We start from the raw sequence: 22,544 nt of genomic DNA, 5'->3' as shown, positions 1-22,544 counted from the left end.
CTGCCATTGAAAAGATCGTTTCTTTCACAAAGTTCCCAAGAGGAGGGGGCACTCCATGTCACTGGGGGCCACAGTGGGGAGCCCCATGGTCAGTCAGGAGGGGAACGTGGGCAAGAGCGCTGAGTGTCCCTTCCTGGGAGGGAAGGGTTTACGATGGACGCGCTGGAATGACTGCCGCCGCCTGGGTGTCTGGCAGCGGCTCTGGGTGGTTAGGGCAGCCGGCTGGGAGCGCATAGAGGTGCTGGGTGTGCATGCCCTGGGGTTGGTTGGCATGGTAGGTGCAGAGCTGTTTGTGTCCCTGGGAGTGGCCAGCCCTGGGCAGGGCAGGCCCTTCAGTGTCAGCAAGGCCCCCAAGACGCAGTGTCAAGGATACAGAACACAAAGGCCAGATGAGCCCACACGACCTCTGTTTAAAGGTGAGCATGAGAGGTGTGTGACCTGCAGCCTGAGAGGGCTGCTCTCGGCTCCCCTGGCCGGCTGCTGACTGTGTCCTCGGCCTCTTTTCGAGGACACTGATGCAGGCAGCCTTCGGCCTGGGAGCAGGGAGGCCAGAGCCCGGAGGCCCGGTGAGGAGGCCAGATGAAGGGGAGGCCGGGGGAGGGAGGCTGCACATAGTGAGGCAGGGTGGCAGCCTGAGGGGCGGTGAGCAGAGCTGGCCTGGGCTTTCCCCTGGGGACAGAGCGCTGGCCGGGGAGCTCAGGTGGTTAGAGTGTCCTCCTGATACGCCAAGGTTGTGGGTTTGATCCCGGGCAATCACATACAAGAAGCAGCCAGAGTGCATAAATAGTGGAACAACACGTCGATGTTTCTCTTTCAAATCAATAAAGAAATGTTTTGTCTTTTTTTAAAAAGCGAGTAAGGATTAGTCTTCTACAAAGTAGAGACAAACTAAGTAGGGAGTATTTATGACCAGTTGGTAGCAGTGGTCAGCCAATGAAAACTCCAGCAAGATGACTGTGGCGGCTTAGAAACTGGGGTACAGAGACGGTAAAGAGGTTTCAGCATGGAAATCTCGAGGTCACCGGGAGGATCGCACTGACGTTGCCCCATGTCCGGCCCGGCCATAGTGCGTGGTAACCGGGCAGGTTAACTGAGGCGACTTCCTGGCACAGGCCCCTCCCGGGAGGACGGGCTGAATCAGAGGGTGCCCGCCACACGGAGCGCCGCCCAGCCACACGGCCTCCAGAAGGCTCCAGTCACTGTTTTCTAACCTCAGGGCATTTTCTGGCTTTGAAACCCAGAAATCAGCAGGCCTTGCGGGGGTGGGGGGTGGGGGGGGGCGGAGGGGGACTCAGAGAGGGCGAGGGGACACCTAATGGCTCCTGGTTGAAGTGTAACCAAGTGCACGGAGCTAACAGTTAACAAGTAACCAGTAAGCAGAGGCCTGGCTCCGACCGTGCCTGGCAGAACGCAGCAGTCAGCTGCCCGGCAGGGCCGTCCCTGCGCTGCGCTGGTCGGTGGCATGGGGAGCTGCCAGGCATGGGTACCAGCTACCAGCAGGCTCCCTCTTGGGGTTGGAAGCCTCCCTAACTCCAAGGTGTGTAGGGGGCTTGCAGTGACTCCCTGCTCCCCTTGTCCTCCCCAGCCCCTCCCCGGGACTTTGTAGCTCTGGGTCCTCCTCATGGCGAGTCCTTGGCGCCTCCCAGGAGGCGGGGAGACTCTCTCTCTGCCCTTCTCAAGGCCAAGGCGTGGAGACGGAGGATGGAGCGTGTCTGTGATGGCCCTGAGGCCGCAGGAGGCCGGGCTGGCCGCATGGAGCTCTGGCCGACCATCCGGATCAGCTTCCGCGGGCGCCTGGAGTGGCTCCTCTCCAGCCAGGCCGGCTCGGAGGCCCGGGCTGCACAGAGGGTCCGGGGAGGGGACGCACATCCCCGCGTGGCAGTGCCAGCTGACAGGAGGCACCACTGCCAGCCTCCAGCCCTTCACGGGACAGGGACCCGGCTCAGGTCCCGTGGTGACGGCTCAGTCACCCTTTCAGAAGAGGAAGCCAAATAGCTGAGCGCTGCCCAGGCCCTGGAGGGGCGCCTAGAGCGCAGCTGTGCTCTGCCCCCGCCCTTTGAGTCGTATACTAGCCATTGCAGCGGCACTACCTCTTCTCGTTCCTCTTGTTGGTGGTAAATGGACTATTCCGTGCACAGGCTGCAGAGTACGCCAATAGGCGCTTGGCGGAGTGAGGGAGAGTACATCACCCAGGTGCCCAGGTGCCCAAGCCAGCGAACATTCTGTGAAGGGGAGGCTCCCGTGCCTGGGGGCGGGGCACGCTGGCGGCCGCCACAGGGAGGGAGTGATGAGCATCTCCTGTTTTTGTCCTGATTCCTCCCTCCATGCAGCTTCCCGGCTGGGCGCCTGGGGGACTGGAGCCTGGCCGCCTCCAGGCCAGCTGTCCTGCCTGCCAGTCCTGTGGGCCCCTCCTCACTCCTCCTCTCCTGGGTCAGCCCACATTTCAAAGCCCCGTCCAGGACGGAGCCCCGTGAGGGGCAGTTACGAGCTCCCCAAGGGTGGGCTGCCTGCTTGTCCTGGGGGCGCACCAACCCTCTGAGATGGGAAGACACTGTAGACCAGGGGGCAGAAGGAACCTGGCAGGGGGCCCAGTGACTGCTTCACTGAGCAAAACAGACGCCGAGCGCAGGGGGCTGGCTGCCCAGGCAGGGGCACCTGGCTCTCAGGGCTGCTGCCCTAAGGGGTGGGGGCAGAGGGAGGGCGAGGGGTCTCTGCCCGGGGATCCTAGCCCCAGCCCTCACCCCAGGCTCCCACCTGACCCCTCCCTCCTCAGGGCAAGGTTCTTGAGGCAGTCCACCTGGTTGGAGCCTGGGCTCTGCCGCCTGGCTCTCTGTCTCCATTTCTTCATCGTGAAATGGGCGCCAGCCATCTGGGCACGACCACACCAACGTGTAAGGCTCCCAGGGTCCCCGCCCCCCCCCTCGCCCAGCACACCCCTGCTCTGCCCCCAAGCCCCCCCTCCGAGGTTTTGCTGCTGACCCCGGGGGAGAGCAGACACAAGGCACCCACAGGCGTCAGCCCAGGTGCCTCCCAGGTGGCCAGGGCTCTGTACTGTCCTTTCCTGGCTCGGGGCCAGGGCCAGTGGGCTGCCCGGGAGGCGAGGCTTACCCCACAGCTGGTCTTCAAGGCAGCCCTCCTCCCTCTCCTTACTCATTAGCCAGGCTGCAAGGTGACTCGGCTGCCCGGTGAGGCTGGCCAAGGGGGTGCTCAGGCGCACGGGAGCCCAGCCAGCAGCCAGGGCTGGGAATGGACAGCCTCCAGGACGCAGTGCGCCCGGAGCGCGGGGGCTGCTGCCCTGCCCTCTGCAAGCTGGTCCCCGTGGGCTTTCGGGCTGAGGCGTGGAGGCTCTTCGTCCTGTCTGGACCCCTGGTAAGGAGGTGGCATGCGGGGCGGGGGCTGGGGACCAGCTGCTCCAGGCATGACCTGGGTGTGCCAGGGGCTGCCCACGACCCTTCCCCAGAAACTCCCCGGTTGGCCACCTTCAGATTGCCCCAGGGGCTGCCGCCCAGAGCAGGGGACCGCGGAGGGCTGTCCCCGGACGGTGCTGGGGGTAGAGGTGGGGCCTCCTGTCCTCCTTCGGAAACCCACAGGCAGGGGGGGGTGGAAGGTCCCACAGTGACAAGTGAGAGCCACCGATGCGGGAGCCACAGGCCTCCCCTGAGAGGTGTGTGCAGGAGAAGGGGGCCCGCTGCCCTTTTCGTGTACGTATTTATTTATTTACATTTTTATTGGTTTCAGAGAGAAAGGGAGAGGGAGCGAGAGATAGAAATATCATGATGAGAGAGAATCACTGATTGTCTGCCTCCTGCACGCCCGCCACCAGGGACCGAGCCCACAGCCCGGGCATGTGCCCTGACCGGGAATCCAACTGTGGCCTCTTGGTTCATGGGTCAACCCTCAACCACTGAGCCACACCAGCCGGGCGCTGCCCTTTTTATTGACAAAGGAAAATGTCTTCAGATACATTTTTTTTTATCACAAAAGCTAATTGATATGTGTTCCTTGTAAAAGTTTCAGACAAAACAAAAAGTTATAAAGAAGAAAGAAATTCATCTCCAATCCCACCACCTGGACATAGTCATTGCTAAGACTGTTTTTTTATTCTCACCTGAGGATATTTTTCCCATTGATTTTCAGAGAGAGTGGAGAGGAGGGGGTAAGGGGAGAGAGAAACATTGATGTGACAGAGACACATCGATTGCTTGCCTCCCACACTCACCACGACCAGGCTGGGGATCGAACTTGCAACCCAGGTACATGCCCTTGATTGGAATCGAACCTGAAACCCTTTGGTGAGCAAGTGGACTCTCTAACCACTGAGCACACTGGCCAGGGCCATTGCTAAGATTTGGATGGATTTTATTCCTCCTCTTTTTGTTTATCTGTGGCCTGGCCAATGGTCCCACGACATGGGCAGCAGTGGCGAATGCTTGCGTTAGTCCCGGGCTCCTGCCCGGTGTCTCATTGCTGCACGCTCAGGCAATAGACCTGCAGCCGGGGGTGCACCCAGCTGTGGAGGGCACAGCGGGAGCAGCGCTGCCTCCTGGCTCGGGCCCTGGCTGCTGGGCCGGCTCAGCACACAGCTTCCCGGGTGTGGGCTGTGCCGGGGCTCAGGGAGCTCTGCGGGCCCCTGGTGAACTCGGGGCTGTGCCGGGCGCCCCTGACCCAGGCTGCCCTGTCCAGTTCCTGTTCCAGGTGCTGTCCTTCATGATCTACGTCGTGAGCTCAGTGTTCTGCGGGCACCTGGGCAAAGTGGAGCTGGCGTCCGTGACCCTCTCCGTGGCTGTGAGTACAGGCAGGACTGGAGGGACACCCCCTGCCCTCTCCCCGCCCCCCCCTCAAGACCCAGCACAGGGGCTGACAGCTGCATCCCAGCGGGGACGGGCCCCTCACCAGATGGCATACAGCCTGCGGGCAGGCCGCCGGGAGGGGTCTCAGCTGCTGCTGGGCGGCCTTGCCCGGATGCAGGCCCCCCCTTGGGCAGCGCCTGACCAGCCTGTTTCCTCCTGTTGGCATCAGTTCATCAATGTCTGCGGAGTTTCCGTGGGTCTCGGCTTTTCCTCGGCGTGTGACACCTTGATGTCCCAGGTAGGCGGGCCTCCTGGAGCCGGGCAGAGCAGAGCCGTCCCTCCACTGCTGCCCAAAGGGGGGTGGGACCCCCAAAGGCTCCTCGGTGCTCCCTGGAGTGGGAGCCTGTCAAGCAGACCCGGTGGGGCAGCTGCCTCCCCCCCCCTCCCCCCCCCCCGCCCCTGCGCCCCCACCTGCTCCCTAAGGACCGAGTGCTGCCAGGAACACAGACCTCCCCGAAGCCGGGCCGGGCCGGGCAGCGAGCCTGGCAGGAAGGGGTGGAGCGGGTCCCTGCTCGTGTGTCAGATTTTGAGGGTGCACAGATAGGACCCCTGCCCCGGGGCGCCCAGCCTCGGGGACCCGAGTTCTGGGCTTCGGGTGGACCTGGGGACCTGGGGACCTGGGTTGGGCCCTGCTGCCACTTACTAGCAGGTGACTTGGCGAATGCTCTCCAGCCCCGGCCTCGGCTGCGCGGGGAAATGGCGCTCGGGAAGGACTGGGGCGGGGGACCGGGCGGTGCTCTGTGAACAGCTCTGAGAGGCCTGGGCCCCCTGAGGCCGGGCGTTGCTGCGGGTGCTGGCCCCGCCGGGCCGGGCCGGGCCGGGCCGAGGCGCTGAGCCGGCGGCCGTTGCAGAGCTTCGGCAGCCCCAACAAGAAGCACGTGGGGGTCATCCTGCAGCGGGGCGCGCTCATCCTGCTGCTCTGCTGCTTCCCCTGCTGGGCGCTCTTCCTCAACACCCAGCACCTCCTGCTGCTCCTCCGGCAGGACCCGGCCGTGTCCAGGTAAGGCGGGCTGTGCAGGGGACCCTAAAGGAGCCCCCCCCCCCGACCCCGGGCGCCCCGCTTCCCCGTCAGAAACACACAGGGGATTCTTCCGCACAGCATGCTGCTCTGCCTGCGACCTGCAGGGGGCAGACAAACGGCAGGTTTTAATCTGGGAGGAGAGACCAATAAGGGATTTGCATGTTTGCATTTGTGTCCCAGCACCAGCTGGACCGTCACAGATGCTTTTTGAAGAAACAAGTGTGGCCCTAGCCGGTTTGCTCAGTGGATAGAGCGTCGGCCTGTGGACCGAAGGGCCCCAGGTTCTATTCTGCTCAAGGGCCCGTGAGGAGGCAACCAAGCAATGTGTTTCTCTCACATCGATTTTTCCCTCTCTCTAAAAATCAATGGAGAAATATCCTCCGTGAGGATTTAAAAAAAGAAATGAAGTGTGCACTACCCCATATTCCAAAAAGGAGAAAGAGGACTGAACCAGTTTCTGATGAACTACACCGTTTATCATTAATTTTAGAAACATCCCTCAAGGAATGCCTTGTTTGCTTTATAGTATGTGCACTCATTGGCTAGTTCTTGATAAGAGAACTTTTTTACCCCCTTACAAGCCACACGTGACTCCAAATGCCAGTCCCCTGGCCCCGAGGCCCCTGTGGCTGGTCCTGGGGTTCCTCTCTGGCAGCACCCCACTCGTCCTGGCGGATACCTGCAGGGCCTGGGAGAGCTCTCCGCAAACCCGGGGTCCCAGGGTGCCCCGGCTGACAGGGCACAGCCTGCCCGCTCTGGAGCTTCTGTTCTCTTGCAGGCTCACCCACGAATACGTGCTGATTTTCATGCCTGCACTTCCGGTGAGTGCTGAGCCTGGAGGCAGTGGGCGTCCCCTCTCCCAAATTCGGGCTTTTCGCCTGTCCACCCGGTCTGCTGGGAGGCATCAGCCTGCAGCAACTTCCCACTGCACTGAGGATGCCGGCAGGGGTCCGAGAAGTTCCCCTTCTGGTCCGTGCAGATTGAACTTTTAAAAATAACAGAACATGTTTTTCTGATTAGGAAACCATTTACTGTAGAAAGCCTGGGGAAGAAAAACTTCAAATCACCTATAATCCTACCATCCAGAGAGAACATAGGTTCTCTTTCCAGGACTATTTCTACTCACGGATGCGCGGTTTCACACACACATACACACATACACATATGCAGTTTGAAATGAGGCCAATGTGTGTATATTGTGTTATAACCTGCTCTTTCCCTTTCAAATATGTCATTAGTCCCTTTATATGATTAAACAGCCTCCCACGCACCCATTTCAAAGGCTATATAGTACCTCATTGTGCCACAAGTTTTAAACCAATCCCTATATGATAGGTATTTGGGTTGCTCCCTATATTCATTATTATAAATAAGATTTGATAACTATTCTTATAGAAAAACTTTGTGAACATTTGTAATGATTTCCTTAAGATGCATTATTAGAATTGGAGTTACTCTGCCAACAGCTTTTGATACCAATTTGTAGCATTTCTACTCCCACTCACAACACTCTCATCAGCAGAGTATTATTAATTTTTTCCAATTAGAAATAAATTGTTTTAACATGTATTTTATTGTCAATGAAATTAAACATTTTTTCATGGATTTATCAATCATTTGTTGTTCTTTTTAAAAAAATATATTTTATTGATTCCAAGAAGGAAGGGAGAGGGGGTGAGAGAGAGAAACATCAATGATGAGAGAGAATCATTGATCGGTTGCCTCCTGCAGGCCTGCACCCAACTGGGGCCTGTGCCCTGACTGGGAATTGAACCGCAACCTCCTGGTTCATAGGTGGATGCTCAACCACTGAGCCATGCCAGCCGGGCTGATCATTTGTTTTTCTTCTGTGAATTGCTTATTATAATGGGTTAATCTTTTTCTAATTATAATAATTTGTTAAATAATAGCTTAACCCTTTGACACATATGTTGCACTTTTCAGTTTGTCACTTGCCTTTCAATTTTTTGATATATTTGACTTAAATAATTTTTTAAAATATATTTTTATTGATTTCAGAGGGGAAGGAAGATGGAGAGATAGAAACATCAATGATGAGAGAGAATCATCGATCAGCTGCCTCCTGCACACTCCCCACTGGGGGATTGAGCCTGAAACCTGAGCATGTGCCCTTGACTAGAATTGAACTGGCGACCCTTCAGTCCGCAGGCCGATGCTCTATCCACTTAGCAAAACTGGCCAGGGCCACTTAAAGAATTTTTAATGTATACGGAACAGATCGATACATCCTATTCCTTATAGTGTCTGTATTTGATGAGCTTAAAAACACTTAACCTATATCAAGATTATATAAACATTTGTGTACATTCTCTTTGAACCCCTTCATGGTTTTCATTTTTACATGTAAGACTTTAATCCATTTAACAAACTTTTTCTAAGACTCATTATTGACTATTCCCTTCTTTCTTCTCCATGAACTTACTGAGAGCTAAATAAGCAGCGTATCCACTGAGACTGCGCTGGAATCCACGGCCACGCTCAGTGGGTTGAAGCTCAGTGACACATGTCACTCCCTGGCAGTTCTGTGGCAGGGTTTGGCCTTGCCAGCGGGAGTTGTCTTCCTGTCTCTCAAACCCCTTTATCCTCCATGGCACCAGGGGGCGATGTTCTTGAGGAGAACGCTGGGAAGGAATGGGCCACGGGACTTCAGAGTGCTTTACAGCGCGCCCAGGCCTGGCAGGGCGAACCCCGGCCACCCACACTGAAAGGCCAGTGCCACGACCTGGCCGGGGCCGGCCAGCTCCGGGTTTCTCTTGCATCATGGAAACCACGTGAAAGGGCTGGTTTCTCCTCCAAGTCTTCCCTAGATACCAGGCTTTGCTCTTCAGACCAGCAGGATGGTATTTTGTCCAACAGGGCCGTGTGCCAGCGCAGGGGAATGCACCCTACAAAGTTATCCCAGGGAAACTCCCGTGTTAAGTAGAGCAAGTCCCTCCCACAAGATGCAGTTGCAAAGTTTAATGAGCAATAATAAGACTTATATAATGCTTACCTAACATTTGGAACGCTTAAATATGCCAAATACTGTTATGTAATCACCTTGCTTATGCATGTGCATGTATATTAGGTGCACACACAGTATCCCAGGACCGATGAGGAAACAGGCAAAGACCTGTAATGCCTAGAACAGGGGTCCTCAAACTACGGCCCGCGGGCCACATGCAAATACAAATATTGTATTTGTTCCCGTTTTGTTTTTTTACTTCAAAATAAGATATGTGCAGTGTGCATAGGAATTTGTTCATAGTTTTTTTTTAAACTATAGTCCGGCCCTCCAACGGTCTGAGGGACAGTGAACTGGCCCCCTGTTTAAAAAGTTTGAGGACCCCTGGCCTAGAATCACACGGCTCCTGAGTGGCAGAGCCGGTCTTTGAACGCAGGCAGTGCAGTGCCAGCGCCACGCTCGGGACCCTGTGCTACATCCAACGAGTAGAGGCTAAAGGAAGGGAGGGGGCACACGGCACAGGCCCGGCCAGGCTTTGACAGAGGACAGAGAGAGCACAGACAACACACACACACACACACACACATGCACACACACACGCCCCGGACCCCTGTGCTCCACAGAGAAAAAAGGCCCTGCCCTTCATGGGGCCTAAAACCTGCTCAGCGAGGCTTCTGGTGCGGCCAGCCTTGCTCAGCTCCCACCACTCCCTCCAGATTCTTGTCTCCAGTGACCAGGGCCAGGCGCCAGGTGGTCACGCCTGTGGATTCGGGATCGGTGTGTCCTGAACCAGCCACTGGGCAGCCTTCCTAAGTGGGTGGGAGGCCCGGGGTGGCTGCCAGCACCCGCCAGCCCTCGGCCTTGGAGGGCGCCTGCTGCCTGTGCTCTCAGAGCCTCATTCCCTGCCGGCTTGTCACCCTCTCCCATGGGCGGGGCCAGAGCATGCACCCAGGTGAAGCTTACCTGTGGGGCCCCCACGTACTTTGGCGAAGTCATTGCCCCAAACTCAGATCCCTAAGAAATCCCTGTTAATGTTCACCTGGTCATGTTTCGGTGGTTGCTTACTGTGGGTGTGTTTATTTCATGCAGGTGATTTTTCTTTACAGCCTGCTGGCAAAATATCTGCAAAACCAGGTACAGGTCCCCGGCTGGAGGGTGGCTAGCGCACTGCCTGGGCCCGGGGGCGGGGGCTCTCTCCCTCTCAGTGTCCGAGTCTGAGTCTGCGCGCCCTGATCTCGGGTGCAGGGCCCGTGGGGAGCCCGATCTCCAGCCTCTCTGCACCCCCTGCATGTGCCCCCACGCCTGGTCCTGCCCAGCCCATAGCAAGGCCAGGCCAGTTTTCGTTTATTTCAGGGGATCGTCTGGCCCCAAGTCCTCAGCGGCCTCGTGGGCAACTTCATCAACGCCTTGGCCAACTACGTCCTGGTTTTGGTGCTGAGCCTGGGGGTCAGGTGAGGCCGCTGGGCTTCGGGGGCCTGTCGGAGACATGCGCACCCAGTGCCCACCCCGCCTGGGGCAGGTCAGTTGGCATCCTTGCTTCACCCACGACAAAGACTGTGGAGGCTGCTCGCACCGTCCAGAAGTGGGGGGTCATGAGGAATTTGATGGGGATGCCCCGACAAAGAGACAGGGCGAGAAGGGTCCCGGGGGCCTGAGCGAGCCCTGCCTGCCTCTGCCATGCTGGCCTCAGCCCAGCCCTGCCGTCTCCCCCAGGGGCTCTGCCTACGCCAACACCCTCTCCCAGTTCGTGCAGACGGTCTTCCTGCTGCTCTACATCGTGCTGAGGAAGCTGCACCGGGAGACGTGGGCAGGTGGGCCGCCTGCTTCTATTTCCCTTCAGGGGCTTGCTCTACCCCTCAGGACTCCCACCCGAAGTCCTGGGGTCCCCTCACCCCATGCCCCACGGTGCAGAGCCCCACAGGAGTCAGGCTCAGGGAGCCTTCCACTGGCCCCTGGATCTCAGGAGTAATAGTAACAACAGGCAAAATCCTAGGTGTCAGCCCGGCGGCCGGCACTCCTGACCCGGCTAAGGGCACCTTATCATTCCCATTCCCTTTACACGGAGGAAACAGACCCAGAGAGGCTAAGCGATTTCCCCAAAATGCCAAAGATGGTGCACGGTGGGGGCTGGCCTCGAACCCATGCCTGTCCGCTCCCAGGCTTCCGGTTCCGAGCCTCTGCCTCCTGACACCTGGCGGCAGCCTGTGGGCTCCGTCTCCGGGCATTTCAGGCCCAGCTCAGGCCCGGCCTCATCCAGGCCAGGGTGTCCCCTCCCGTGTCTGCACGGCCCTCGGGCTCATCCTCTGGCCTCAATCATGCCGCCCTCCCGTGACCCTCCTGGGAAGCAGGGCAAAGATAAGGACGTAAATCTCCAGATGAGCAGGCAGAGCCCAGAAGGGCAGGGCACTTGTCCTAGATCCTGTGGTATCACAGATGGAGCAGACACCCGCCCGCATCTGGGCCGCCCCCCCAACCCCCCACCCCACCCCCACTGCTCCGTGGCCCTGGCCAGGTGGAGGGTGCCCTGTCCCCACGCCCTTTTCCAAGCCCCCACCAGCACGGGGCCAGCCGCATGCCCTGTGTAAGACGCCACGTGGGCAGAGCCCATGGCGGTCGGGGCCTGGCAGGGGGCACGCAGGGGGCTGCTGCTCAGCTCAGGCCTCTGCTCCTAGGCTGGTCCGTGCAGTGCCTGCAGGACTGGGGCCCCTTCTTCTCCCTGGCCCTCCCCAGCATGCTCATGATATGCATCGAGTGGTGGGCCTACGAGATCGGCAGCTTCCTCATGGGTATGTGGAAGGGCGGGGGCGGGGGCGGGGGGCCCGTGGGCAGCTCACCCAGCTCAGAAGCCCCTCCCTGACAGGTAGTTGGCCAGTCGCCCAGGCCAGGTCGGTGGTGCACTGTCTCCCCTCAGTCTGTGAGCTCCCGGGGGCAGGCCTGGCCTTCTGTGGTGGATGCCAGCACGGCCCTGGCACTGAGTGGGCACCCAGTGCAGGTGGCAAGTCGCCGAGTGAGTGGGAGGTGGAATGGATGGTGCGCGAGTGCGCGTGGGCCTGGCGTGGGCTCTCCCCTGAGCGCTCAGCACGGAGTCCAAACTGCCTGAGAGCCGGGCCGAGCTGCACTCGCCCAGGACCTTCCAGGTGGCCCCGCCCCCACGGACAGCCAGGAAGCCAGGCCCGGCACAGAGGGCTGGCTGTCCAGAGCCGCACCGTGGCCCAGCTGGGTTTCCTGGTCCTGTCACTCATGTGGGAACCCGCCAGGCTCCTGGGCATGCAGGTTGTGGCCCAGTTGTCTTTGCATACCAGGCCACAGGCTTCGGTTCAGCTTGCAAGCCAAACCCTCCCGGGAACAGCCTGCAGGAAATTCCGTGGCTGGGCAGGGCTTTCCTGGAAGGCTGGAGGCCCAGCAGGACATGTTTGGTTGTGAATTTGCCCTTCAAAACCACTTACCCCAAAGCGGAGGGTGCCCCCTCAGCCCAGGGCCTCAGGGCTGGCCCAGGCCTGCTCACCCCCGCATTCTGCAGGCCTGCTCACCCCCTCCCCTCCGCAGGCCTGCTGAGCATGGTGGATCTCTCTGCCCAGGCCGTCATCTACGAGGTGGCTACAGTCACCTACATGGTGAGTGCCCTCTGCCCGACCAGCACCCCCATTGCCCTGGGGCGTCACAGGAGGGAGCAGGCTGTCACTCTGTCCCAAGGGGCCCTCCCGGGCTCCCCATGCCCGTCAGGTCCAGGCCCTGCCAGACACCCCAGCCACCCCGGGGCTAACACTGAACTCACCCGGTGTTAGAAGAATTCTTTTCTAATTAACACCATTTCAAAATGAGGAGATTTTACACCTAATCTGGATTTCTGCATTTTCCATTTAGCATATGCCCATATCCCTGCACCCCTTGGAGAGAACTGGGTGACAGAGTCCCGGGGGGATCCTCTTCTCCGACAGGGTCCCCCCTTTCTCTAGAGACATGGCTGTCCATGTCACTCATGTGCGAACCCGCCAGGCTCCTGGGCCCACAGGCTGGGCCCGCAGGCTCAGCAAAGGGTCATAAAAACCTACACTTGCAAAACTAACTTATAAGGTGTTCTTGTTTTTACAGATGGTTTTTACGGAAACATTTTTTTCCTCCAGGGAGCTTTCCTGGCAACTTAGGGCCATTTAAACATTCACTTCCTCATGAGTTTGGGGAACACAGTGAGTTTGACTGCAAGGCCCGTCTGCCTGTGACGCTTGATGGGTGATCCCCACCCCATGGTCCAGCATCAGAGGCCACCGCCTGTTTGCAGCAGCTCTTCTCACGCTGCCTGGGATCCATCTAGCCTTCTCGCTCCTCCTCGGCCGGGGCTGGGGGGCTGGGGGGCTGCTTCACAGCCAGCCACCCCATCCTAGGGCCCAGGCTGGCTCCACTGACAGCACCTTCTTATCTTGATCCCAGATTCCCATGGGGCTCAGCATCTCTGTCTGCGTCCGAGTAGGGACGTCCCTGGGAGCTGCAGACACCGTGCAAGCCCAGCGATCCGCCGTCTCAGGCGTGCTCTGCACAGGTGGGGGGAGTCCTCTCCCAGGACAGGGGACTTGGCAAGCTGGGGGGTCAAGGGCCTGGGCCGGGGAGGCCTGGGTGCTGGCGGCCGGACTGCCATGGAGCGGCCGGGCTTATTCCACCGGCTACACCTGTGTCCGACCCAGAGCAGTCCTGGCTGATACGTGGACGGTACCTCAGCCCCCACTCTAGCCTGCTGCGCTCCTTCCCCACCCCTCTGCTGGGCTCCCGGGCCTTCTGGGGGCAGCTTGCCACCACACACCTTAGTGTGACCCTCCCCAGGCGCTTCCCTCCGGCCGCCCAGGGAGCTCTGCAGGCTTGCCCTCCAGCACCCCCAGGAGCGGGGCCGCCCAGGCCACCCCTCAGAAGGAACCAACCTGCTGTCCTCACCGGGCTCAGCTCTGGGCCGACAGGTTCCGATCAGCTCCTCTGCAGCGAGCAGGGTGCTCAGGCTTCAGGTGGCTCTGGGTCCCCTAGAGGCCGTCCACAGCACAGGCCCTGGCCTCCGCGGGCAGATTCTGGCTCGTAGGTTAGAGATGGGGGTCTGAGAATCGGCATGTCCAGCACGTGACCAGGCAATCCTGATGCTGCTGGCCCAGGAACCCCACTTGGAGAACCACGGGAAAGGCATTTTATATGTCATCCTTCCTACAGGGCGGCAAAATAATGTCCCAGTCCCAGTGACTGGCTCTAATGCAGGACGGGAGGCCCTGGTGGGGGGCTGGGCTGACCTGTGCCGACCGCTGGACTCGCCATGGGCTGTTTAGCCAAATGCTCTTCCTTTGTCTCTCTCAGTTGGCACCTCACTGGTTATCGGCACCCTGCTGAGCCTCCTGAAAAATAACCTGGGTTATATCTTTACCAATGATGAGTAGGTAATGGGTTTTCTTCACTGACTTCTGGGAAACGTCACAGGGGGTTGTCACAAGCCTGGCTTGGCCCTGGATCCACAGGGAGCAGGGCTAGGCCTGGCTTTGCCCTCACGGAGAGACACCAGCATCTGGCTCGTCCCCCAGGCCTGGCCTCCGCCACTTGCCTGTCCAGAGACCCACAGACATGGAGACTCGGGCCAGGGGAGCTGGGTTGCATGGGTGGCCATGTTGGGAGGAGGTGTAAGAGAGGGAATACAAGCAGGTCTCTCAGAATGGTCCTGTCTCAGTGCTCCCAGTGAAGGTCCGTTCCTGCTTCCCCTGCAGGGAGGTCATCGCCCTGGTGAACAAGGTCATGCCCATCTACATCGTCTTCCAGCTGTTTGAGGCCATCTGCGTGAGTACGCTGTGCCGCCCTCCCCGGGCCTCTCTATGTAGCGCTACACGGAGGGGGCTACCTGTACAGTCAGTGCCCAGAGTATTTACTCATAGTAGGTCTATTTTTATTCAAAACAATGGCTCCCTTGCCTCCTGCAACTCCAACAAGCCAAACGATGAATGCAGGTGAGCAAAACTGAAAAGTTGCACCAGCGTAAGCGCACAGATCTTTGTCTGTCCTTGTTCCCCTGAGCCGGGGCCACAGGCACTGACCTGGGCCCTGCCCGGCCAGGAGCTGGACGGCAACCACACCTGTAGCCAGTGCGAAGGGACAGATCTGGGAGGGGGGGGGGGGGGTCAATCCCGAATGCAGAGGGACTGGAATTTTCTCCCCTTTGCCCACTAAAGGGAGGTTCCATTGAGCGCAGATTTGAACTCTGGGGGTTTGAAAAAGCACGGCGTGAAAGGAGAGCACTGTGGGCTCATTCCCAAGCAGGAGTAGGAGCCCTGTGTCTCCTCTTGCTACCTGAGTTAGCCGAGCCCAGCAGCACAGAGTCCAGCTCCGGAATCCACCCCGGGAGAGCTGGTTTGGGGGGGGCGGGGGTAGGGGGATCCTTCCCAGGGCCCAGCGCTCACTGCCCGGCTGCTCTGCCCTGGGACTTCCCTCTGAGTCTGGCTGGGCGTTCAGAGAGCATAGGCGCAGCACTGTCAGCCCCGGCAGCACGCGTCCTCCGGGCTGTGTTCTGTCGTCGTATCTGTAGCTTTTATCATGGACCATGAAGGGGAACTACCTTGTGGGGGGTCAGAGGATACTGTTAGGGTTACTGGTCACAGTGCTCCTCCTGACGCTGGCAGGCTGGAGAGCCGTGCTTCAGGGAGCTAGGCCTGCCTCCTCCCAGGCAGCGCTTATCTGCTTCTCCCTCACCCCAAGGAACTTGGAAACAACTTTGCAACTAGCAATTGCAAGGGGCCTTTCCTCCTGGCTATGTTGACATTATTCTTCACTTATGTTTCCATGGACATTATTTTCATTTTTATACTTTTACTGAATTATAATCACATACCATAAAATTCACACATTTTCAGCGAATAATTGAATGATTTTAAGTAAATGTAGAGTTGTCAACCATCACGGCAATCCAGTTTCAGAATCTGTCCATCACCCCCCAAATTTCCCGGGGCCTGTTTCACAGTCAATCCCTGGCCCTGGCCGGCCCCAGGCACCCACTGAGGTGCTTTCCATAGGTGTGTGAACTTTGCCTTTTATGAACAACTCATGTAAATGAAACATAGGTCGTCTTTTGTGGCTGCCTTTTTAACTGAGGGTGACGTTTTGAGGTTTATCCATGTAGCAGTACTTTTTCAGGACTTCATTCCTTTTTGTGACAAATAATAGTCCATTGTGTGGGTGTAGCACATCTTGCCTATCCAGTCACCAGTGAGTGGGCTTCCGGGTTGTTTCTGGTTTTGGCTATTATGACTAAGGCTGCTGGGAACATTCTCGTACAAGTCCTCTGTGTGAACGTATGGTTTCATTTCTCTTTTTACAGTCCTAGAACTTGAATTGTTCGGTTGAATAATAAGTTTATGTTTAAATTTCTAAGAAACTGCCAAACTGTTTCCCAAAGTGGCTGTGATGCAGGCACCCCGGGGTCGGGGGCCCGAGGGTCCACCACCCACTGTGGGCTCTTGGCTTCATGCAGGAAAGAAGTCAAACTATTGCCAACAGAGAGTTTACAGTGAAGGGATTTTGTTTATTGATCTTTTATCCTGTGACCTGGTTAAATTCATTCTAGTCATTTTTTTGTACGTGGATTCCTTAAGATTTCCTACATATAGGATCGTGTCATTTGTGAATAAAGAGTTTTACCTTTTCCTTTTCATCTGGCTAGAATCTCAGGGCAATATTGAGTAGAAGTCGAAAGATCTTTCATCCATGCCTTGTGCCCAATGCTGGGGGAAGTATTCAGTCTTTCAGCATCAGATATGTTACCTGTAAGGTTTTTACAAACACCCTTTACCAGGTTAAGGAAGAGCCCTTCTACTCCTACTGTGTTGAAACATTTTCTCGTGGATTTGAAGAATGTTGTTCTGTATCTATTGGGATAATCCTATGGTTTTTGTTATATTAATGTGGTATAATTACATGATCTGATTTTCAAATGTTATACCTTGCATTCCTAGGATAAACTCCTCCAGATCATGGTGTATATCTTTTCTATATATTGGTGCATTTGGCTTGCTAATATTTTGTTAAAAGATTTTACATCTATATTCATGAGGAATGTTCGCCTGTAATTTTAAATTTTCTATTTATTTACTTGTAATCCTTACTCAAGGATGTTTTTATTGGTTTTTTTTTAGAGAGAGGAAGAGAGAGAGAGATCAATGTGAGAGAAAAATCAATCAGTTGCCTCCCATACGTGCTCCAACTGGGGATCATGCCTACAGCTGAGGCATGTGCCCTGACCGGGAATCAAACCTGCAACCTTTGTTGTATAGGACAATGCGCCAACCAACTGCGCCACCGGCCAGTGCTCGTCTGTGATGTTTATCTTTTCCCTGTAATATCCTGACCTGGCTTTGGTGTAAGGGTGACATTGGTCTCATAGAAGGATTTTGAAAGTGTTCTCTACTCTGACACTTTTTGAGTTTGTGGAGGATTGGCATTGCTTCTCCTCTATTTGACAGAATTCACCAATGATACCATCTGGGCCTGAGCTTTTGTCAGAAGATTTTAAAGTAATTCAATTTATTGACTTGTTATAGGTATATTTCCCTTCTGTTATTGAGTTAGTTTTGGTAATTTGTCTTTCTAAGAATGTATTCACTTCAACTAAGCTAATTCTTTGGCATGAAGTTGCTCATAGTTTTCCCTTATAGTCCTTTCTTTATAGCCAGGAGCAACGTCCCTTCTTTCATTCTTGATCTTGGTAACTTGTGGCTCCACTTTGCTATTTTCTTGGTCTTATTTACCAACGTCGACTCCTTGGTGTTTGCCAGTTTGGCGGATCTCATCAAGGAAGTAGAATGTTTGGTTCCGATGACCTCACGCTGCTCAGGCTACGCCCATCTGCTCCTTGGGTACAGTTTGCTCTGCTTCACTGGCTTGGGCGGGTGGAATGTTCGGCTACTGGCGGGGCTCCTTCTTCTCTCCTGACCCAGGCATGTAGAACCATACACCCCCCGTACGTGCTGCTTTCGCTGCATCTAACAGGTTTTGGCACGTTGTTTTCCTTTTCATTCAGTTTAAAATACTTAAAATTCCTCTTGTGAGTTATTGACTCGAGTTTAGAAGTGTGTTAATTTCTCAATATTTGGGTTGTTCCCAGGTTCTTTCTGGTAGGCATCTCTAATTTCACTCTGTTATGGCCAGAGAACATATTTTATATGAATTCAATATTTTAAAATGTACTGTGACCTGCTTTGTGGCCTAGCATAGGTCCATCCTGGAGCTTGTCATGTGTGACTTCTCCCCAAGGCCTGTTGTTCTGTTTAGTAACTTGCCTGGACTATTTCTGTGAATCCTGCCTCCACAACCTGCAGCTGATATCTATGCTTAGTTTTGTGTGCATGTGTGTTTCTTGTTTATTTTTAAGCTTAGCTTCCTAGGGGGCACTTCCCTGTTTACATAGCTCAGTGGCCAGCCAGTCACGGATTGGAGATTGTGGTCAGATACCTCTGACCATTGGTAAGGCTCCCATTTCCTGCTGGAGGATCCGCATGTGGGCTGGGGGCACACTCAGGCTGTTTGTAAGTCTGTTCCGCGTTGACTTCCTTCTGGTTCCTCTTGTGTCTCTTCTGTCCATGCCCAGGCTCCACTGTCTGGGAGGTGTGGGTGGCACGGGTCTGCTCATCTCTGCTCCACACACGCTCAGCCTCCAGCCACCGTGGGGTACATGGAGAACTGAGCCAGCTCCCCCGCCTCCCCTGGCCATCTCCACTCTTGGGGCTCGCTATTGAGTCCACCAGCCCATTGCTTCTCCTAGGCAGCCCTGCGCCGCCAGCCCTCCTGTGCCCCGCCCTGCCACGGCATTGTGTTCTCAAGGCCTCTCGAGCTTGGCCCTCCTGACCATTCCTTGCTGCAGGAGGGCTGCCCTGGGCACTGGAGGGTGTTCAGCAGCATCCCTGGCCTCAACCCACTAGATGCCAGGAGTACCCCCCCCCCCCTCCAGTTGTGACAATCAAAGCCATTGCCAAACACTTCCAGGAGGCAAACTGCCCAGGCTGAGACATACTGGTTCAGAGCATAATTTTGGAAATGTCTTTTTCTTAATCAAAAGTATCATCTTCTATATCCTGATATATAACAATGAGCAATGTGTGCACATATTTCAAAGCTCAAGAGGCAGCACCTCCTGTCCCCAGGGCATGACCTCTCTGCTCAGATGTGCAGCAGCCACAACATACTCCACAGCCCTCATCTTAACCAAGCACTAGCGACTGAGTGCTGACCTGTGCTTCTTCAGCTCATTAGCTCCGGGTCCCTCGGGAGGACGAGGCTAGGAAATAAAGCAGGAGTCGCACTTCCCCAGAGCGGGCACGGCTGCCTGCCTCACATGGACAGCACAGCACCTTGGCTCGCAGGTGGTGGGCAGAACGACGGCCCGGCCGCAGGAGTATCACCTGCTCATCCCGGGACCTGGGAATTTTCCAATGTCAAGGGTCTTGGGTGGGGAGATGATCCTGGATTATCCAGATCCCAGCGTCATCCCAGGGGCCTCATGGGAGGGGAGGTGGCGAGCCAGAGAAGGAGACGAGGGAAGCGAGGGGGGAGCGACGCCACTGTGGCCTGAGCGGCGGAGCCCAGGGCGCAGGTAGCTCCCGGAGCTGGGAAAGGCGGAGACGTTGTCTCTGACCCAGAAGGCAGCAGGCTTGACTTCAGCGTGGTGAGACCCATCGGGCTTCCAATCCCAGCTACAAAGCAACAGTGTCTTGTTTTTAACTCTAAGTTTGCAGTGATTTGCTACGGCAAGAATAGGAAACCAACACCTCACATCTCCGAATGAGTGTTAGGCAATCTCCGGGCCAGCTGGCGGGCAGTCTCTGGTTTTACCGCCTTTTCTAGGCGGCGATGAGGCGTGGAGGCGAAGGCAGGCCCTGAGCTGTGCCCGAAACCCAGCCGCTGTGCCACACGGGGCGTGACCTGGGCTCCGGGCTCCGTCCCCGCAGAGGAAAGGGGGCTGAGAGCACCACCCATGAGAGTTCAGGAAACCGCCTAGCAAGTGCCTGCTGCCTGCCACCGCCCCATCCCTGCTCACCACCCCTCTGCTCCCGCCCAGTGTGTCTACGGCGGAGTCCTGAGAGGAACCGGCCGGCAGGCCTTCGGAGCCTTGGTGAACGCCATCGCCTACTACGCCATCGGCCTCCCACTGGGCATCGTTCTGGCCTTTGTGGTCAGAATGAGAACTATGGGTATGTGGGGAGGAGTGAGGAGAGGGGGGCGGGCGCTGGACACGTGCCCATTGTCACTGTCCCCACAGGCCTCTGGCTGGGCATGCTGGTCTGCGGCGTGCTGGCCGCGGCTGCCTTGGCCACCTACACTGCGCGGATGGACTGGGCGCTGGCTGCGGAGGAGGTGAGTCTGCGGCCCGGCCTGGGGACACGCTCGCCTGGCCGGCCCGGTGAAGTGATGCCCCCCAGAGCGGCCCAGGCACCTGCTTCGTGGGGCCTCAGTGGACCCACTTGCTCTGTCCTGTGATGGAGCCCAGACCGGGCCATGGCAGCTGCTCGCGCTCCGATTAGAGAGACGCGCACCCCAGGAAGCCCCCTCAGCCAGCCGGCCGCCGGACCCCAGGCAAAGGGCTAGTGCAACTGCCTGACCCCGCGTGCGCCCGCCGGGCGAGCCGTCATAGATCCTGTCCACCGCCGCGTGCAGAGCAGGAGGGGTGCCCTCTCCAAGCCCCTGGTCCCCAGGGGTGCGGGTGTGCCCTCGTGTGGGGAGCGAGTCATCTTGGCGTGTAAGACGATGGTAGCACGGATGTGAAGCAGCAACATTTAAGGCCTGCCCCACCCCGAGCGTGTGCGGCCTCAGCGGCCGGTGTCACAGGCCGGCCAGGGAGGCCTGCCGCCCCGCAGGCAGGCAGGGAGCCGCCACGGGGGAGGCAGGCAGAGTGGGTGAGGCTTACCCAGCAGCACGTGAGGCTGCCTGAGGCAGCAGCTAGACCAGCACTGCTGCACCCCCGCCAGGATCTTTGCTGATGACATAGAAGCCCTGACCGGTCAGCCGCACCCGGTCCATCGCTCCCCCACGGTCCTCCCTGCCTCCTCTCTGCAGGGCTGCGCTCTGGGGCAGCTGGAGCAGGGAGGGGAGAGAGTGCAGTCCAGCACGGAGGTCGGGGTCGGGGGTAGTGGGAGCTCCCGATTTGGGGTCCAGCTCCTGGTGCTGGAGGGGTGGCAGGCTGACCCGCGGGCTCTCTCCTGCAGGCTGAGAAGTACGCAGGGCTGCGGCGGCAGGGCACCGAGCACCCCGCGAGCTGCGCCCCCAGAGCCGGGCCCGAGGAAGGGGCCGGGTCTGCAGGTAATGCTGGAGGCGCTTCTGCTGGGCTCAGACACAAAGGCCAGCGGCTGCCCTGTCGGGCGGCTGGAACCAGGCAAGCCCAGGGCTCTCGGCGTGACAGGACGTCCAAGCCCCAGAAGACACACTCACACACGTGCCCTCCTCCGTGTGAGGCCGTGAGCCATAGCGCGTCCTCAGACGGAAGCAGGGCTGGGAGCTAGGTCTCCTCCTCGCTGTCCCTCCACTGGCAAAGGCAAGAGGTGAGGCCGAGCGGGCGGTCATAGCGCCCCCTCCGCTCAGGCCCACAGCCGTCCTGTTGGCGGGGGCAGGTCTGCCTGGCTCGCTGCCTGGAGCGGGCACTGCTCACCTACCTCCCTGCACCACACCGGAGGCAGGCACCTCTGTTTATACCTGGTGTCCGTGGTGGAACGATGGCCCTGCTCAGGGCACAGGCTCCTGCCCCGGCCGTGCTGAGCGCCAGCCGCGCCCCAGCTGGCACAGTGGCTGCACCGCAGCCTGAGCGCATGGTCCACGAGGCAGGTCACACGCACTCGAAACCCCTGTGAGGGCCATGTCATGACAGAGGCAGGCTCAGCCAGGGACACGCCTCCCTGACCTCCGTGGTAACGGTATCTGTGCGTTAAATCAGCTGACGGCGCTTTCCTGCATGGTTCCCTCTGGTGCCCCCGCTGCAGCACAGAAAGGCGGCGGGTCCCCTCCGGTGCCCCCGCTGCAGCACAGAAAGGCGGCGGCTCCGTGCAGCTCACGGTGGGGGCCGAGCTCAGTTAGCGGGGCCTGCGGCAGACGGCGCAGCCAGGGTCCCCACTCCGCCTCCCCGGCCTGGGATGGCTGAGCTGCTCCCCTTTGCTCCGCAGTGGCCACAGGCACCTGTCCTGGTGTCTCCCTGACGATGTTCTCAAGCCCCGGGTGCCACGCGGACCACCTCAGGACTCCAGACACAGCCCCGGCGCTCCCAGCTCCTCCCAGCGGGCTGTCGGGGAGGCAGCTGGCCCTCCGCCGCGGGGCTGCTCTGGGGGCCGCGTCGGCCACTCTGACCGCGGGGCTCGTGGTCAGCATCCTGGCCTCCAGGCACTAGCCGAGCGGCTGTTGAGGAAGGAAGCCGAGAGGCTGCCCCACTGCACAGCCAAGCTCCTACGGGATGCAGTGCGAGGCCACGCCGGCCACTCCCCGGGTCTGACTTGCACAGATTGTGTTGTGGTCAATGGCTCTCTCTGCCCCAGACTGAAGGCGAAGCTTCTGGGATCGCACTTACTCAATAATGCAAACGGCTTCCAATTGGACATTTCAAAGCAAAACAAACACCATCACATTAAAAAGTATGCATTTCCTAGCCCTGTCTTCTGCCCAATCTGTCTGCAGCCTTCTCGAAGCTCTGGAAAAGGGGCCAGTGGGCCGAGACCACACCTGT

General features: G+C 57.8%; 1 protein-coding gene across 1 annotated transcript; it reads left to right on the top strand.

The window, feature by feature from the left end:
* Nucleotides 1-372: 372 nt before the first annotated feature.
* On the top strand, nucleotides 373-22,535 carry SLC47A2 (solute carrier family 47 member 2). Its single transcript, XM_070394085.1, has 19 exons — nucleotides 373-416; nucleotides 2,774-2,891; nucleotides 3,158-3,369; nucleotides 4,684-4,785; nucleotides 5,020-5,088; nucleotides 5,702-5,850; nucleotides 6,650-6,692; nucleotides 9,926-9,970; nucleotides 10,190-10,287; nucleotides 10,550-10,647; nucleotides 11,509-11,622; nucleotides 12,383-12,450; nucleotides 13,265-13,373; nucleotides 14,165-14,240; nucleotides 14,566-14,635; nucleotides 19,899-20,031; nucleotides 20,100-20,194; nucleotides 21,043-21,136; nucleotides 21,991-22,535. The coding sequence occupies exons 3-19, from the start codon at nucleotides 3,247-3,249 to the stop codon at nucleotides 22,209-22,211; spliced, it is 1,707 nt and encodes a 568-aa protein (XP_070250186.1). The 5' UTR covers nucleotides 373-416; nucleotides 2,774-2,891; nucleotides 3,158-3,246; the 3' UTR covers nucleotides 22,212-22,535.
* Nucleotides 22,536-22,544: the final 9 nt, after the last annotated feature.

The sequence above is a fragment of the Myotis yumanensis genome, unplaced genomic scaffold, assembly GCF_028538775.1.
Source record: "Myotis yumanensis isolate MYYU_CA2020_CCGP unplaced genomic scaffold, mMyoYum1.0.hap1 SCAF_16, whole genome shotgun sequence".
Classification (NCBI taxonomy): Eukaryota; Metazoa; Chordata; class Mammalia; order Chiroptera; family Vespertilionidae; genus Myotis; species Myotis yumanensis.
This window is presented reverse-complemented; position numbering and strand designations above follow the sequence as displayed.

Excerpts from the sequence above, each read along its gene's own strand:
- SLC47A2 (XM_070394085.1), top strand. The coding sequence starts at position 3,247 with ATGGACAGCCTCCAGGACGCAGTGCGCCCGGAGCGCGGGGGCTGCTGC. Across the intron at positions 6,693-9,925 it reads TTTTCATGCCTGCACTTCCG|GTGATTTTTCTTTACAGCCT; the intron begins GTGAGTGCTGAG and ends TATTTCATGCAG. Across the intron at positions 14,241-14,565 it reads TATATCTTTACCAATGATGA|GGAGGTCATCGCCCTGGTGA; the intron begins GTAGGTAATGGG and ends CTTCCCCTGCAG.